Source organism: Protomyctophum parallelum, assembly GCF_964188405.1.
Source record: "Protomyctophum parallelum genome assembly, chromosome: 10".
In the NCBI taxonomy this organism is placed as follows: domain Eukaryota; kingdom Metazoa; phylum Chordata; class Actinopteri; order Myctophiformes; family Myctophidae; genus Protomyctophum; species Protomyctophum parallelum.
The window spans coordinates 42,151,761-42,167,542 of NC_139704.1; the positions used below are offsets into that span (position 1 = coordinate 42,151,761).

A 15,782-nucleotide genomic window follows, 5' to 3' on the forward strand; every position below is an offset into this window, starting at 1 on the left:
TATATCACTGGTACACATTGGTCCGATATAGAGGCAGAGGAGAAAACTGAAATCAGCTAGAGCAGTGCGGATGGGGGCCAAATTCCCACCCCATGTGTGTGCTTCCTCAAAATACAACGTTTGCTGCTGACATTTTGTCTCCAACATAAGTAGTTGTCAGCAACTGCTTCTTTTGTTTTTCAGTGCACCTGAAAATATTTTCCTGTATTCTTCCCCTGGGTGTTCCACAAACACCGGCTGGATAGTTTAAAAGTTTAAAAGATTGAAACAGGCTGAAGGCATGGGGAGAGAGTTTTGCACTCTGTCCGTGTGTGTGTGCTTGTGTCCGTCCGTCTGTGTACAGCTAATCTCCGGCACCGTTAACCCGGTAGATGCCAAATTTTGCACACACTCCCTGGATGCCAACGATGAACCTCTGCCCCACATTTTCCAGAACGGCCTGTTATAGCGCCACCAGGAGGCCGACTTTTTTGTTATTAGATTCTGTCCAAAAATCCTGCGAATCGTTACACACTATCTCTATAGTCATGTGTTCAAGACGGATCTGTCTGATATTTCCGATTCCATCCTAATTGGCTAACATTGGCTTTCAAAGTTTACAGGATTGGCCCGTTTTGAACAAAAAGCCTCAAATCATGAATGCAGCGTGCAATATATCCCACCCTTTTCACATTGGCCTGTTATATAGCGATATAGCCAATTCTAAATGTCTTTTTCTACTTTGTTTTCCGGTGTCACATATGGATCATTAAAGCAAGTGTGTGACTTTTCATTCCTGGCTTAATGTGAACTGATTCTCATTGCCGATTGCTATTGTGTGTCATGCCAGTCAGTTATCAAATAACATATTTATAACGTTCACACAATGAGTCTAATTGTTTTGTGCTCATTTATTTTTTATTTTTCTTTCATCCCATGATTTTGTAACCCATTTTTTAAATCCTGGGCGCTACACTCCCTCTGCCAACCTAGGGAGAGCAACGAACTGACCCCATGCTTCCTTCCATGCATGAGGAGCTTCTTTTCACCTGACAGGAGGGAGTTTCCCTGGTAGGATGTGGTATCGTGTGGAAGGAACACGTTCATTTCCAACCAGTGCCTTTCCCCTCCACCCGGCTGGCAAGGGGGAGGCAGTTTAGAGAACAGGATTACTGCGTGTTTTTTGTGTGTTAACATGCAAACTCCACACAGAAACGTGTGCTTATTTCTGGTTAACTACTAAAAGAGAACAAGAAACAAAATGGAAGTAATAGAGGTTCTTTGTCTAAGCTGATCATTGTGGAGGACCCCTGGTCTGTCACCTACCCTTTACAACCACCACCTCCCAACCTCCTTCCTGGTAGCCAGTTGGCCACTATTTCCAGACAGATGGGCATTGGATACTGTAGTCAGTGAAACACCCTGGTGTACTAGTGACACTCCTCACTCAAACTGGAGCAGGTTTTTGCTACATTTTGGAGGCATTGAGACTCATTAGAATAGTCCATTTCAATTACACATTTATGAATGGAACTCTAGATTAAACCCTTGTCAGTGAAGATATGCAACCAAAGACATTGACATATGTAACCCCTATTAAAATACACAAAAGCACACTCAATTATAATTTCATTATAATTAATCAAGAATAAGAGTATGGAACAGAATCTCACTCCTGCAGCCTGGTACTTGGCCAGTGTCTCCTGAAGGGCTCGGACAGAAAGACAGTGGGCCAGGACAAAGGCACACACCGACAGATCTGGAGGAACATTCTGTAAAATTAAGTGAATAACATAGCAAAGTCAGAGATTTCCGAGCATTGTGTATATATTGTCCAATACCGTAGGCAACCACACAAAATGTATTAAAACCAAATCTTAAGTGTGAATCAAACCATAACCCATGCCATGCATAATAAGGTTTCCATATACAACTAAATTATTTAAATGTATGTATTAAATGCACATTTAGCTAATTACAATTTGACCCTGGTTTTTGGTGATATCTCAAAAATGATGTCTCGTATGTCTCAATGTATCATACTTAAAATCCTTATCTGGCTGGATAGCACTTTACTGCAAATTCAAATAGGACTGCATTTCACATTCATTTAGTGTTGGTTAAGGAGGATTTGATTTAAGCCTATTTTACCTTGCAATTGGAGGTTGGCTCGAGACAGCAAAGCCTGCAACCAAAGCCCTCCGCGGCAAGACACAGCTTCAGGTGCTCCTGCTGTGAGGTGAATGTACTCTGCAAAACCACTTCATCCCCCTGACCCAGGAGAAAACACAGAAACATAGCATTCAAGTTCAACTCAAAGTCAAGTTTGGATAAGAGCTGTCTCATTTATTCAAACGCCAATTCCTCTGGAAAAAAGGCCTTTCTGTGTGGAGTTTCCATGTTATCCCCATGTCCCCTAGGGTAGGTACCCTCACAAAAAACATGCAGTAATCCTGGTCTCTATACTGCTTCCCCCTGGACAGCCTGATGGAGGGGAAAGGAACTGGAATAACGTGTTCCTTCCACCCGACGCGCTACATCCTACCGGGATATACTACAGAGACACCCATTTTTTCCAATAATCTTGTTCAACCCAGGTTCGGCTCAAACAAGGGGTTAAATTGGTTCTACTGCTATGCCACCAAAATGTGGAATGCTCTACCAACAGTCCTACAAAAGACTCGTTAGGGCCGATTCATACTCCTATTTTTAGAGCCGAATAAAAGTCGGTTCGGTGCTGTAGAGCCTACAATGTGACGTCATTTGAGGTTCGGGGGGGCGGGTACTGTCCTAAAGTCGGCTCTTCGGTGCTACTGAAAGTTTCTGACGAGCCGAAATCGTAAAATCGTAAAATAGGAGTATGAATCGGCCCTTAGTCCTTACCCTCCTTCAAAACCTGTACACTCAGTGTACAGGTATCTGCAATTTGTAACTGGTCCCTGTAAAATGTCTAAGCTTATCACCAGAAAATCCCCATTTTAATTACTACTAGTATATGATGTTTTGCATATTATTGTATCAGTGTTTTGAATTACACACACACACCACAATGGAAATAAGCCCTTCTTGGGGCTTTTTGTGTTATTCTTTTAGACCCTTTTGTATAAATGTCAGTATCCGGCTTCTGCATGCTACCACCAAATTGGGGATATATCAATATCGGTGTAGCCTCTGACTCTAGATTCACATTCCAGTCCACTCTCCATAATCAGAATTACTCTGAGAACTGTCAGTCACACATGAGACCGTACAGTTTTGAGTATCCAGGCAGGGAGCAGGTTGTCAGGGGCTTTATTTAAATTATTTCTAGGTATATTTGGACAGTGAGAGTGCAGTGCACTAGACCAAATCACATATTGGAGAGCTGAGGATGAGAAATACTTGACTGATAATTAATACATGGGTTGTTAAAAGTGTTTGGTTGGATTTTAGACTGACAGCCGTCAGTCTAAATCACACGTCACATTTCACAGTTCAACTAAGGTGAAGGTATGGGACAAATACGGTAGGAATGTGGGTTGATGGAGCAAAATGACTTGATAGTCTACAACAGGGGTCTTCAACATGAGGTCTGAGACCCGTAGTTACTACAGGGAGGCTGCCGAATCTTGTGTGTGATAGGATATATTTATTTTTTATAGGATTTAATTTTTTTACATTAAACACTTGAACCCTAGCATCCCTATTCTGAGCACTTTAGCTAAAAATAGCAGATCTACAATCTCACAACACCTCGCGCTGCGACACTTTGTGAGTTGTGACTTGTGAGCTTTGTAGATTGGCTATTTTCGGCAGAGGTTTGGTGTAGAGGGGGAAAAGCGCAGACCAAGAACAGAGTTAATGGTCAAGTTTACTTAGTATTGACGGTGGTTAAATCATGAAAATACACATGAACATGTATCCAACACAACACTGGTGATAGTGCTATCAAACAAAGTAAATAAAATCTATGACAATTTTCTAACTGAAACACAATACATAATAGTGGGAGTCCATTCCTCTCAGCTCAGTAGGCGTCCTTGGGTTGAAAAACGTTGAAGACCCCTGGTCTATGTCTACAACATGGTGGCACTGGTTAACTGACTTACCCATGGTTATAGGGTTATTATCAATTAAAACCTGGGCCTATACTTGATTATGCAGGGTCCTCCTCATTCCTTACAGTAGGCCTACAGTAATGCCAACCTGTGTGTGTGTGTGTGTGTGTGTGTGTGTGTGTGTGTGTGTGTGTGTGTGTGTGTGTGTGTGTGTGTGTGTGTGTGTGTGGGTGTGTGTGTGTGTGTGTGTGTGTGTGTGTGTGTGTGTGTGTGTGTGTGTGTGTGTGTGTGTGTGTGTGTGTGTGTGTGCGGGTGTGTGCAGGCGTGTGTGCAGGCGTGTGTGTGTGTGTGAGTCCCAGCACCACTTTCCCTGACATGCTCTTATCAGGAGGTCAATGATAGCGAAGCTGTGAGTGGAGGGCTCACAACAGTGTCCAGTGATGGGAGCCAAAAAAGAGCTAAAAATAAAAGCATATTCAAGACAAGAGCTTAAGTACCAGACTTTAACTGTTAGCTATAGCTACTAAACACAAATAATTTCAAGAGAAGGGAAGCCCAACATAACTATCATTATGCCTATTCATTCATTATTTTACGAAAGTCAGACTTAATCCTCAGTCCGGCAACAAAGTATATTAGTGAAGATGATGATGACAGCCAACTGAGCCAAGTGAAGTGACGACATGCACTTTCTGCTTCTGAGAATTTCTAAGACAAATAGACAAGATTAATTGTATAAGTAATCTAAGTCTAATAATTGTACACCATTTAAATTTGTCACCCGTACACTCACCATGCGTAGAAACTGAATCTCATCCTCCCCATCTCCTCCTGCATCAGTCATTTCAACCAACGAAGTGGAACTTGAACAGAACAAGTGGCCGCGAGAACATGACCACAAGTTAACTGGACTATCAATCATGTGCTGGCGGGCTAGCTCAGCTGCACGTTGCTGTGGGCGGAGACTAACCATAATCACATGATTAGCAGGTGCATTTATTTAACAGCTGTAATTAATTAAGACTATCTGTGAATACTTGTCTCACCTGTTATTTAACAAAAGTAAGACATTATTCTCTTACAGTGTGTTCTTTAGATATGTAGTTTGAGCTTGGCTTTAACCCAATTTACCCGATAATATAATTTCTTTGGGGCAGCAAACTGATCTTTCCGTGAAATTATGTGCACTACAGGCACGTGCATGCACCAGTGTTGCCATGTCTGCTTATTATAAGCGACTTTGGGCTTCCTTTTCTTTAAGGTTGCTTGTATAGGCAAAACAAAAGTGTATAGTTGTTTGTTTATTTGGGCATGTTTCTGAATATTGTTTAAACCAGTGGTTCTTAAACATTTTCATGTCAAGGACGCCCCAAATATGTAGTAGGCCTAGGACTATATTTGATCCATGGACCCCGACCTGAAAAATATTTTGTGCCAGCGACGCTCTGAAAAGTATTTTGTGGAGGGGCCCCAATACCAGATTTATAGCCTGGGAACTTTGGAAGCATTCCTTTTCGGGTTTAAGATCCTGTCAGGAGTGGATGATATCTTACGTCATGTTAAGTAATAAGTAGTCATGGTTTGTAGTCATGCAGGCCATAACCCTCAAACCGGTATACGAAATACCCCAAATAATTCCCTGCGATGATAGGGCATGATCATTTTAGGGTCTACCCAATAAAAGCCTTGATGAGTTGTATGCATCTGACACGTTTCTTCAAGTACTTCTTGGAATAGTTTTTTTTGGTATATCCATCTTTTATTCCAACTCGTAGCGACTGGCGAGACTAAAAACAAACAGGGGGGACGAAAACAAAGCAACGGTTTCGGGTTTTTTTTTACATCCGGTCTAAACTACCCCTAGACCAGATGACAGATATAGTAACACAGACCAGGCTTTCCCCTTCGAGGTGGTAAGCCTGGTGACTCAAGGTTACCAGATTCTAAATTATTCACTTTTTTCAAGATTAATTTTCCTTTTTTAAAGGTTGTGCTCATGTGTGATACATGAGTAGAACGTTGTGATGTGTGGCCCAGCATAGTCACTTGACTCACTTCTTTTGGGCTGGTTTTTCTAAATTCTCTCAAACTCAGATAAAAAAAAGACACACATTTCAACTAATCATCAGTTTATTGGGTGATTTGGTTATACCTTCAAGTACAAAGTTTACTGAAATCATCAACATCAGCACCAGCAAGTTGTTTCAAACATTTAATTTATGGTAGGATATAAACCTTGATGGTAGGGTGATATTTCTGTCTGATGTGATGTCCACCAAAGCACAACATAACATAGGCCTATTTTTCCATCTGTGGCACACTTTACTGTGGTACATTAGGGAAAATATTAACAATCTGTATCATCTAAGGCAAATGGTTCATAAATAAACAGTTGACTATGTTTTATTTGTTACATTCAAACCATTGACTGTCAGATTTCTTAATGGTTCATAATCTGGCATTGCATGAGAAAACACCTTTGTTACCGATTTGACTAAATTTGTGACACATTAACGCTATACTAAAATATAGCAGGAACTGGTCGCCTTGCTTGGAACAATATTTTCAATAATGGTGCATGAGTGTAACATTATACAATATGTAAATGTCTTGGGTGTAATACTGTTCAGCTGAATTATCAAACACACAGAAAGCCAACACATTACACAAGGAAATCCTCAGTATCCTAAATATGGACACGTAACGGTCCATTTTCAAGTTGAACTAACACTGAGGACTTTTCTGTGTAGCCTGACCAGCATTATACTAATCATGGATATATCAATGGATATTTATAATATTGAGAACATGTCATGAAATCTATCTTGGCTGACCTTTAAAATACTGTATTCCCAAACAAAGGCACTGTCTTATTCTCCTGCTGTATGAGGATGTCAAAAGTATGTATCGTTTCTTGAAATAGCCTACAGAACGCAATACTGTGCCACACTAGAAAATATTAAATGTAATGTAAAATAATGTTGCACTTCAAATTGTGAACAGTAGAGTATGGCTTACTTCTTATTAATGTTGAGGTGTGTACTTTTGGGACCAGGTCATTCATGGAGAATAGGAGGTGTTGACCAAGACACCACAATGCAGATATGTCTCTAGAGAGACAAATAAACAGGAATCTAATGGCTATGGCCAAAAGCATATTTTATCTGTCATATCTGTCATAAAATGTCTTGATTTAATTTCAAAATAGAGGGACAGGTAGGTTGGAGGGTCAACATGTGAGGCATAGTCTGGAAGTGGGTGTTAGAGGTCGCTTTCTCCATAGAGGGCAGTAGAGAAAGCGGTGTAATCTAGCGCCCCTGGTGGTGCTCCAGCGCAAGGAGGCATCCTCATGATGCAGTACTCAGCCTGGTCTGGGGGAAGCTCTCTCCTCAACTCCTCCACCAGGATGTAGGGCTGTGGTGATAAGGGACATGACAGAAAACACCAGCTTTTCTAGCGGAAGTGGTCAAAATGTATAGCACTGTGAGGGCAGTAGTGACAAATCCCAAAATGGAAGTAAACTGCATTGACTGCACTACTATGAACAGGTCTTTAATAAACCATCTCAATACTACAAAGGCTGATCAAAAAGTTATTTTTAAAATTAATTTAATTAATTACGTACATACAACTTAATTGTTATCTGCTGTCTGATCAAAGTAATCTGCCCTATATGCCCATGTTCCTGCCACTTTCAGAAGCAATGCTGAAAGTATTTCCAGTCTTTTGAAACATTAAGTTCTGCTGTTAAAGTTTATAGAATATTGGAATGGCTGCGATCAAATAATTGATCTCATGCAAGTTTCAAGTCAAGTATTTTCTGCAGAATGTAGTATTTTCATTCCACTGCAGAATGTCGTCCAATGACTTCCTTGAAAATCAAACTACTGTAAATGTACATTGTGCTTTAAATGCACACAAAAGTCAGTGGACTAAACATACCCTACAATTGGTATGGTACTTTAAGTCAAATGTCCACAGACAAACTAACACACCTTGTCAGCTGCCAGGATCCTGAAGGATGCCACTACTTGCTCTGCGGTGTCTGTTTCAGCCGTCTCTCTGGTCATGAAATCAATGAATGACTGGAAGGAGACCAGGCCAGTGGCACTGGGGTCGACCAGTAGCATTATACGTGCAAACTCCACCTCTCCCTTAGAAAAAAAAAAGGTTTTTCAGTGACCAAGTTTGGACATAAGGATTTGTATATGATCATCAGTCCTTACAAATAACACAAACAGAGAGAACGGGTAAGAAGAATCAAGTACCAAGTCATAACCCATGGAGATGAGACAGGCTCTAAAGTCGTCGGTTTCCATTGCACCATTCTTCTTCTATTGTTGGCGGCGTAACACATCACAGAGGCCGAGCCACCATATAGGACATGAGGGAAGAAGAGCAGGAAAGCAGTGCGATCAAGGAAAGAGCACCGTTATTACAGATAGGAAGAACACAGGCAGGCAGGCAGGCAGGCAGGCATACTCAAAGTAAAAGCTAGAGCATTCCACTGCACAGTACAAACTACTGACATTTTGTTATTATTTTGACAGTCCCAATCCACAAGGTGTTATTGGCAAGGTGCACAGTAGCCTCAGAAGGTCAAACCTTGGGGGACAAACTTGGGACCTTCCATTCTCTAGACCTGTGTTGCTACCCACAAGGCTGTAATGCTATTAATACAGTGTAAGGCTGTACCCTAGCCCTGTTTTTAGGACTCGAACATTTGCAGGAATTTCCGAGCGAACATCCGAACCATTTGGTTAATTGGTTCTAATTAATTAATTTCTCAGAGTGCTTTTAACCAGGCTGCAATTCATAAATAGATCCTCCGGGGCGACGTTGCATAGACTATCAGTGAAATAATGGTTAAGTTCATCAGGGGTTGGTGAGGGTTGCTACTGGGTTGGCCGACCGGGAAGGTGTGCATTTTGAGTGTGGATACAACCGTCTTTACTTTTAATACACTATAATGACAACACGAGATATCCGTCTTGAACATGATCAGAGCGCAGCGCGTCTCCCCCTCTCTCTCTCTCTCCCAACACACACGCGTGCGGGCACACACACACACACACACACACACACACAGTCACACACACACACACACACACACACACACACACACACACACACAAAGAGTCTAGTGGCTCTGACATGTGCTCCGCTGCTGCGAGCGGCCGTGTGTGCGTCCTCGCAAACAGCGAAAATAGCCGATCTGCATGAGGAACAGGCTAGCAGCACTCTCGTCGGGAGGGGGGCAGCACAAATATCCTACGAGTAGGGCAACCAAATGGTCAGCATACTGTACGTCCCTGATGCGAGCTCATCATTCCATAAAAATGAGCCATAGTTGAAGTTGCTGGCAGGCAACTAAAACTAGAGTGTAGCTTGCCTTGCTCGTAAGCTGTCTCTCTTTCATGAATATGTTCCACCTGTCTCTTCTGCCGTCTGCAGGACTTTCAAATGATTGTAAACACAACATGAACATATGCATATCGCATATGCATATCGCATTCTCGCCGAAATATATTTATGAGTAAAAATTTTTTTTAAATAATAATAATAATAAAACATTATAATCATACTATAATCATACTATCATACTATAATTCTAACAATGTCTGTCTGTCTGTCTGTCAGAAACACCGCCTTATCTCCTCATTGCCTGCACCAATCACTCCCACTTTTCACACAGGCATTGACCATATGAATATGGAGGTCTTTTTTCGATTTGACACATTAATTATTAATAATGAATTTATTAGTGAATTAAAAACGCACCGGGCGCAGTACCCCCTACGGCCACAACGGGTAAGGGCTAGTAATAATAATAAAAAAAAAAAAAAATGGTTCAAGGCCATAAATTAAGATTCGAGTGGCAACCTTAACGAGTGAACATTCGAACCCTGAATGTTCGGGGACAGCCTTAATACAGTGTAGCTGAAAAAGGAGCTCAATGCCGGGTCAGTCTACTTGAGTGGAGCACTGTACCCGGTCAAAGTGGTTGAAGGAAGATCTGAACTCGTTCATCTGCTGCTGGCTGATGCCCTTGGCGTCGCGGGTCAGGACCTGGGTCTCGATCTCGTTGATGGTGCGGGCGATGGTGGTGAGGAGCAGCTCCCAGCCCACACGAATGTGCTGTTGATGTGGTGACAGGCAGGATAACTCAGAAAAGCATGTATTATTTTAATCCCGTCATGTAGTACAACACTGTCCCTGTTGCTGTACCAGTCACCAGCAGCTTATTTTCGCCTAACAGTGGTTAGTTTGACTGGGAGAATTTAACAGAAGCGGACTAACACCCTGCTGAGCAGCCCACAACCAACCTGTAGACTTCTCAACTGTGAACACAACACAGCTTATTTAATTGGAGTGCAGGGCCAAGCCGGAGGCACTACATTGGTGGTATACAGTGGTGGGTGTGAGAGGTCGGAATAATGGGTGGATACCCCTGCGGCGATCCCAGACAAGATTACAAACTTGTGTTCAAGTTGTTACGGTATTAATATGACAACGTTTCAATCAAATATGACAACGTTTCAGTCTTCAGGCCAATTAACCAAAGATCCACAATGAATCGAAACTTCAGTTCATACATTATGTGATCACACTTCACTGTCTGACACAAAATGAACACTGTCACTATGTATGGTATTGTACATTCTCCTGATATTATTTTGTGAGAAAAATAATGCCTTTTTGTTTGTCCGTAGTCTAAACACATGTGTCACACTGCGGACACTGGATGGCTGTGATACAGACACAGTTTGTGAATCCGTACAACATGGGTTAAAGTGTGTGCGTGCGTGCACGTGCGAGCGACTGCTTGTGTGAGTGTATAAGCCAGAGGGTCTATCATATCCATCCTCCCATACCTCCATGGTGTAGTTGGTGTGTTTGTTATCGAACACTAGCGACTCCTGGATGAGCTGGTGGTCTCCCTCCAACTTGTCAATGTTGGGCTTATAGGTGACGATGACGTGCTCACACTGCTTCAGCTGTGTCATCTGGTCCTCCAGAGTCCCGCCCAGCTCCAAAGAACAGCGACCTATCTCCTGTCAGGAGAGCACACATAAAATAGGCATTGTCATGATATTTTTTAAACCAACACACAGACGTAAAGGGTGTTCAATAGACCAATTATTTTCTACAAACATTGGGACTGGGCGCACGGGTGACTGTTTCATGTAATCAATTCTGCAACAGTATTGCGCACAGAGAACAGCTGATATACAAGCTCACATCGCTTCGTGTATGCGACTGTTGTGAGCTTACAGGTCTGCGTGCGCGACACCATCGCGGGACGAAGCATAAATTATACTTGATGGGTTGCAGTTGAGGCTCTGCTGCCGTGATGTGATCATGAGCGCACCTCTTATGACAGCGACAGTGTATAGGTGTGGTTTTGAGGACAACTGATTTGAATTGCTATTATTGTTCAAACACAACAGAAACCAAGGATTATATATTTCTAGGGTGAGAGATCACAATAAAAATCCTAATCATTCTTCCTCCACACTGGGAGAAAAACAGCATCTGAAAGTTTGATGATGCATTTTTTACACATGAGTGCCGTTAGAACTTTTCCATTGCATCTTATGAGAGGCAGGGTTCTTGTGCTGCCGGTGTGCGCACGCATGCTGTTGCTTATCAGTGTGACGTCGTCTGTTAAGGCATTCTGCATAACTCTGGTAAGAATATATACAGTATATATTTGCTATGTAATCAATTCTGCAACAGTATTGCGCACAGAGAACAGCTGATATACAAGCTCACATCGCATCGTGGATGCGACTGTTGTATTACAGTTTTTGGAATAAAGGGTGATATGATGTCTACATGCACTGATGTCATGTGCTGAAAATAGCTAAGCTTGTAGATCTGCTATTTTCAGTGCGCAAGATATAACATAACAATTATAAATCAGGCATGAGATGGAGAGAACTCACCTCCATCCTGGTTGTTATCCAGGGTCCGATGAGGTTGGCCTGGGCAGCAAACTGCCGTCTCAGTCTCTCGTGGGAATGCTGACGTGCCATCTCTTCCTGGAGAGCACCATCTCTCTGCGGAACCAGCATCTTCACCTACAAATTGCATAAATACTGTAAATTCTGAGTTGGCCCTTTGGTATGCTCCAATAGCCATGGCATGTGGTTCTATTTTAATCATGCACTTCAACGCTTACTGTGCTTACATGGGTGCTTTACTTATCTAAATTAAGTTTTAGAGATGAATATACTAGAACACGACGTTGTTGAAACTTTGAGGCTGCATGGCCAAGAACTGCCAAAATGACCAGTGTGCATGTGAGTTTCAAAACCATTTGCTACCTTATCCCACTTGTTGAGGAGATCTTCGGTGGTGAGAGTGCTGTAAGGGTTGGTGATGTTGGCCTTGATGCCGTAGCTCTGAGATATTTTATGAACCTCACTGTGGATGCCCAATATTGCCTGCCTCTCTCCATCTGCCTGAGGAAGTGTGGCTTTGAACTGCTCATGAGCTGCGATTAAACTCTGGAAGGAACAAAATAAGTCAAGGGTAAAACTGGAATGAGGAAAAGCTTCTTTTGAGAGCATTTATAAATTGTTTTACACTCTGGATTTCATATATGATACGCTGTATAATAGTCAATGAGCCTACCTGTACTTCCTCAATCGTGTGCACAATAAACATATCTTGCAGGTCCTCCATGGCTCCCTCCATCCAGTTGTTGAAAGGTGCTGACCTCTTTGCAAATTCTAAGAACAGCTGATCGATGGTCTCCAGTAGCTTCTCTGTCCGCTGCAGGGATCAGAAACAAAACACTAAACCCAGTTCAATGTCATGCTCTAGCCATGGACCTACAGCACAGAGGAGTCACACAGATGTCCCCAAGACTAACATCCCCTCATCGTTGAAATCACTAATCTCTTATTGACCACCGAATTTGGCCACGGAGGCCCTGCAGGCTATATTAGAGATGCCGTTACACTCAGCGTGGGGTGGTGGGGAGTGGAGACTGAAAGCACACCCCTGTCCCTGTCAGTCTGGCTAATCCTAGGCCCTCACGCATTTGCAGGTCCGGAACGACACACACAGATCAGGAGGAGCTCAAGGGAAGTTTCTAGTATGGGCTTTTTGCCAAACACAAGCTGGTCAGACTTCTGTAAATCTATGTGCCGTTTATCCCCTCCAACCACCCATTTTACATGCTTATCTGGGTCAGGGCGCTTATTTTTGTTCACAATTTCTTTGCTAAATTATGAGATTTTGCCACATCACTTGAGCCTACTATGGCATTTTACTGCACTCTTGTGGGGACTTGCTAGAATAACATGGGAAAGCCTTTCCAGTTAACTTCCCCCTGGCTGTAATGATAAAACACTCCTGATCATGGTGGAATTTCCCACCTCTTTGCATGTGGAGAAAATAAATCAGTTTGTCAATATATGACAACGGCTCATTACCAAGTTCAAGTTATTGTCTCCATCAGGCCAGAGGCAGGGACAGATATCGTTCCTGTTTTCTGTGTCTGGCCCTGTAGACACAATTGACACAAGGCTTTAACGATTAGCAGACTTTCCCCCGATGTGCATATAATTCTACATCATCATCACATGCATGCCAGTGTGTGTGCCATGTGTGTGTGTGTGTGTGTGTGTGTGTGTGTGTGTGTGTGTGTGTGTGTTTGTAGATCGGCTACTCTTTTCTTAATTTTTATCCCACAATTTTGTAACCCATTTTTCACCCCTGTGTCAATTATCTAATGTGATCCTGGGCTCTACACACCCTCCACCAACCTAGTCCCCATATAAGGGGGACATGGGGAGAGCAACAGACTTGAACTCATGCTTCCTTCATGCCTAGGTATGAGCACTGATGATGCGGAGGAGGAAACACGCTGCAAGCACCTACAGCATCCCGAGCGGGAATCAAACCCAGGACCTTCTAGCTGTGAGGCGACAGCACTACCAACTGTGCCACTGTGCCCCCATTGACAATATATTTAGTCATAGTTTCATCATGGCTTAGTTTTCATTTAGTTTTTGTCAGTGATTCTCTTTTTTTTTGTCATAGTATTTAGTCGACGAAAACAACACTGATGCACGCATTGACAGTGATGGAGGGAAGTAGTAGGAGGGTGCCTTCTGGTGGAGATTTGCGTTCCACAGATTTTCAGTGTTACCCATATTGTTGTGAACAACCACACACTTTTCCAAACAACCTCCATCCGTGTTAACCTCACCTCCAGGGCCTCTCTCCTCTTTTGGGTCAGGGTTCCCAGCTGGTCCCACAAGTCACAGATGCTCTGGCAGCGCTGGTTCACAGCAGCTACATCGTGATAGTCCAGCTCACTAGAAGGACAAAACATAAGCATTATAGAGCGTCGCAGTCCCGCCCCCTCGAGAGACCCGGAAAATAAATCGCCGTTCATTTTCCTCATAGGCATTTCTTAAAGTATTTATTTAAAGACGGTTACGCCGCGGACAAAGCCAACTTGGATCGTGACAAATCATGACAATGAACACAATATTTTGGGCCGATCAAATCATTAGAAAGAAGAAAATAAAGGCAGGAGACAACACTATTTGTTTCGTTTTTCTTCTTATAAATGATTTGATCGGCCCAAGACATTGTGTTCATTGTCATGATTTGTCACGATCCGAGTTGGCTTTGTCCGCGGCGTAACCGTCTTTAAATAAATACTTTAAGAAATGCCTATGGGAAAAATGCATTGAGATTTATTTCCTGGGCCACTGGTTGTCCTGAAAGGGGGAGGGACTGCGACGCTCTATAGGGTAGGGATCTTACAGTTAAGGATCTCATATGTAATAGTGTGGACATGTAAAAACAGCAACAACAGTAGTCTTGCCATCTTTTCAACAAAAACAAATCAGTGAGGTTGGAGTTTACAAATGGATACTTCAATGAGCAAAGTGGTTTTATCTTTGCCAAACTTTAAAAATATCGTGTTTTTATTTGAAAGATCATTCTTGGGAATTACAGTAGCAGGGCATGTCATAATTCACTTTACATTTGTGAAAATCTGAAAGTGCTAAAATATGCATAAACAAACCACACCACTATAAAATAAACTGAAACAAAGGCATAAAGCCTCTTGAGCTTTATGCCTTCAGTGTAGCTGAAAAATGTTTAATTTCTTTAGTCCTCTGTTAAGTCAAGCAGCAGATATGTCTCGAACCTTGGTCTTTCCAAGTAAACTCGTCAAAGTAAATTCAAGACTGCATGTGTCGAAAGTATCTGATCAATTTAAGTGAGTGGAGAGCCCTTCAGCCCCCCATATTGTTTTCAAAGTAAGAGGAATTGTAAAGTGTACAATTATGACTGATGGATGTTGCAGTGTAATTATTGCAATACCAATTCCCCATAGCAATTGTTCAACAAAAACTATATATATATATATATATATATATATATACACACACACACACAAGTTGGAAATTGTGAAATGGTAAAACATTCACTGCACAAGCAAACATTTGAAAGTTCAAGCATCAAAAGAAAGGTAGGTTGTGAGACCCTGATTTGAATTAGTCAAAGAATAGTTTGTGCTTGTCAAGTTCTCTTGAAGTATAATGCAAATCCAAACAAAATGGTCAAGTGGTTAACATACACAAGTTGACCAGGAAGCCACAACTCAGTGGCAAGACCTTGATCAAGTTCAATTCACTTGGCATAGCCTATATGTGGCAAAGAACTAAGGCACTTTGCTCCCTTCTGTGAATAGCCATTTCAGTTAAAACCAGAAATGTGTACACACCTACA

At 42.2% G+C, this 15,782-nt stretch overlaps 2 protein-coding genes across 3 annotated transcripts in view; both read right to left on the reverse strand.

Annotated features, from left to right (window-relative positions):
- LOC310865836 (ryanodine receptor 2-like) overlaps positions 1 to 4,860 on the reverse strand; it is a gene marked incomplete at both ends in the record, with an annotated part of 126,701 nt that extends 121,841 nt beyond the window's left edge. The window contains 3 exons of the mRNA XM_083775046.1: positions 1,653 to 1,751; positions 2,131 to 2,250; positions 4,810 to 4,860. Coding sequence (XP_083631172.1) covers positions 1,653 to 1,751; positions 2,131 to 2,250; positions 4,810 to 4,860 — 270 coding nt within the window. The remainder of the gene's footprint in view (positions 1 to 1,652; positions 1,752 to 2,130; positions 2,251 to 4,809) is intronic.
- Positions 4,861 to 6,146: 1,286 nt separating this feature from the next.
- Positions 6,147 to 15,782, reverse strand: part of actn2b (actinin, alpha 2b) — a 36,862-nt gene continuing 27,226 nt past the window's right edge. For both annotated transcript variants that reach the window (XM_083775158.1, XM_083775159.1), the window contains 9 exons: positions 14,242 to 14,350; positions 12,657 to 12,797; positions 12,347 to 12,529; positions 11,966 to 12,100; positions 10,892 to 11,071; positions 10,008 to 10,154; positions 8,285 to 8,350; positions 8,012 to 8,170; positions 6,147 to 7,430 (listed from right to left, as the gene is read on the reverse strand). In XM_083775158.1, the coding sequence (XP_083631284.1) occupies positions 7,278 to 7,430; positions 8,012 to 8,170; positions 8,285 to 8,350; positions 10,008 to 10,154; positions 10,892 to 11,071; positions 11,966 to 12,100; positions 12,347 to 12,529; positions 12,657 to 12,797; positions 14,242 to 14,350 (1,273 nt within the window). In that variant the 3' untranslated portion in view covers positions 6,147 to 7,277. The remainder of the gene's footprint in view (positions 7,431 to 8,011; positions 8,171 to 8,284; positions 8,351 to 10,007; positions 10,155 to 10,891; positions 11,072 to 11,965; positions 12,101 to 12,346; positions 12,530 to 12,656; positions 12,798 to 14,241; positions 14,351 to 15,782) is intronic.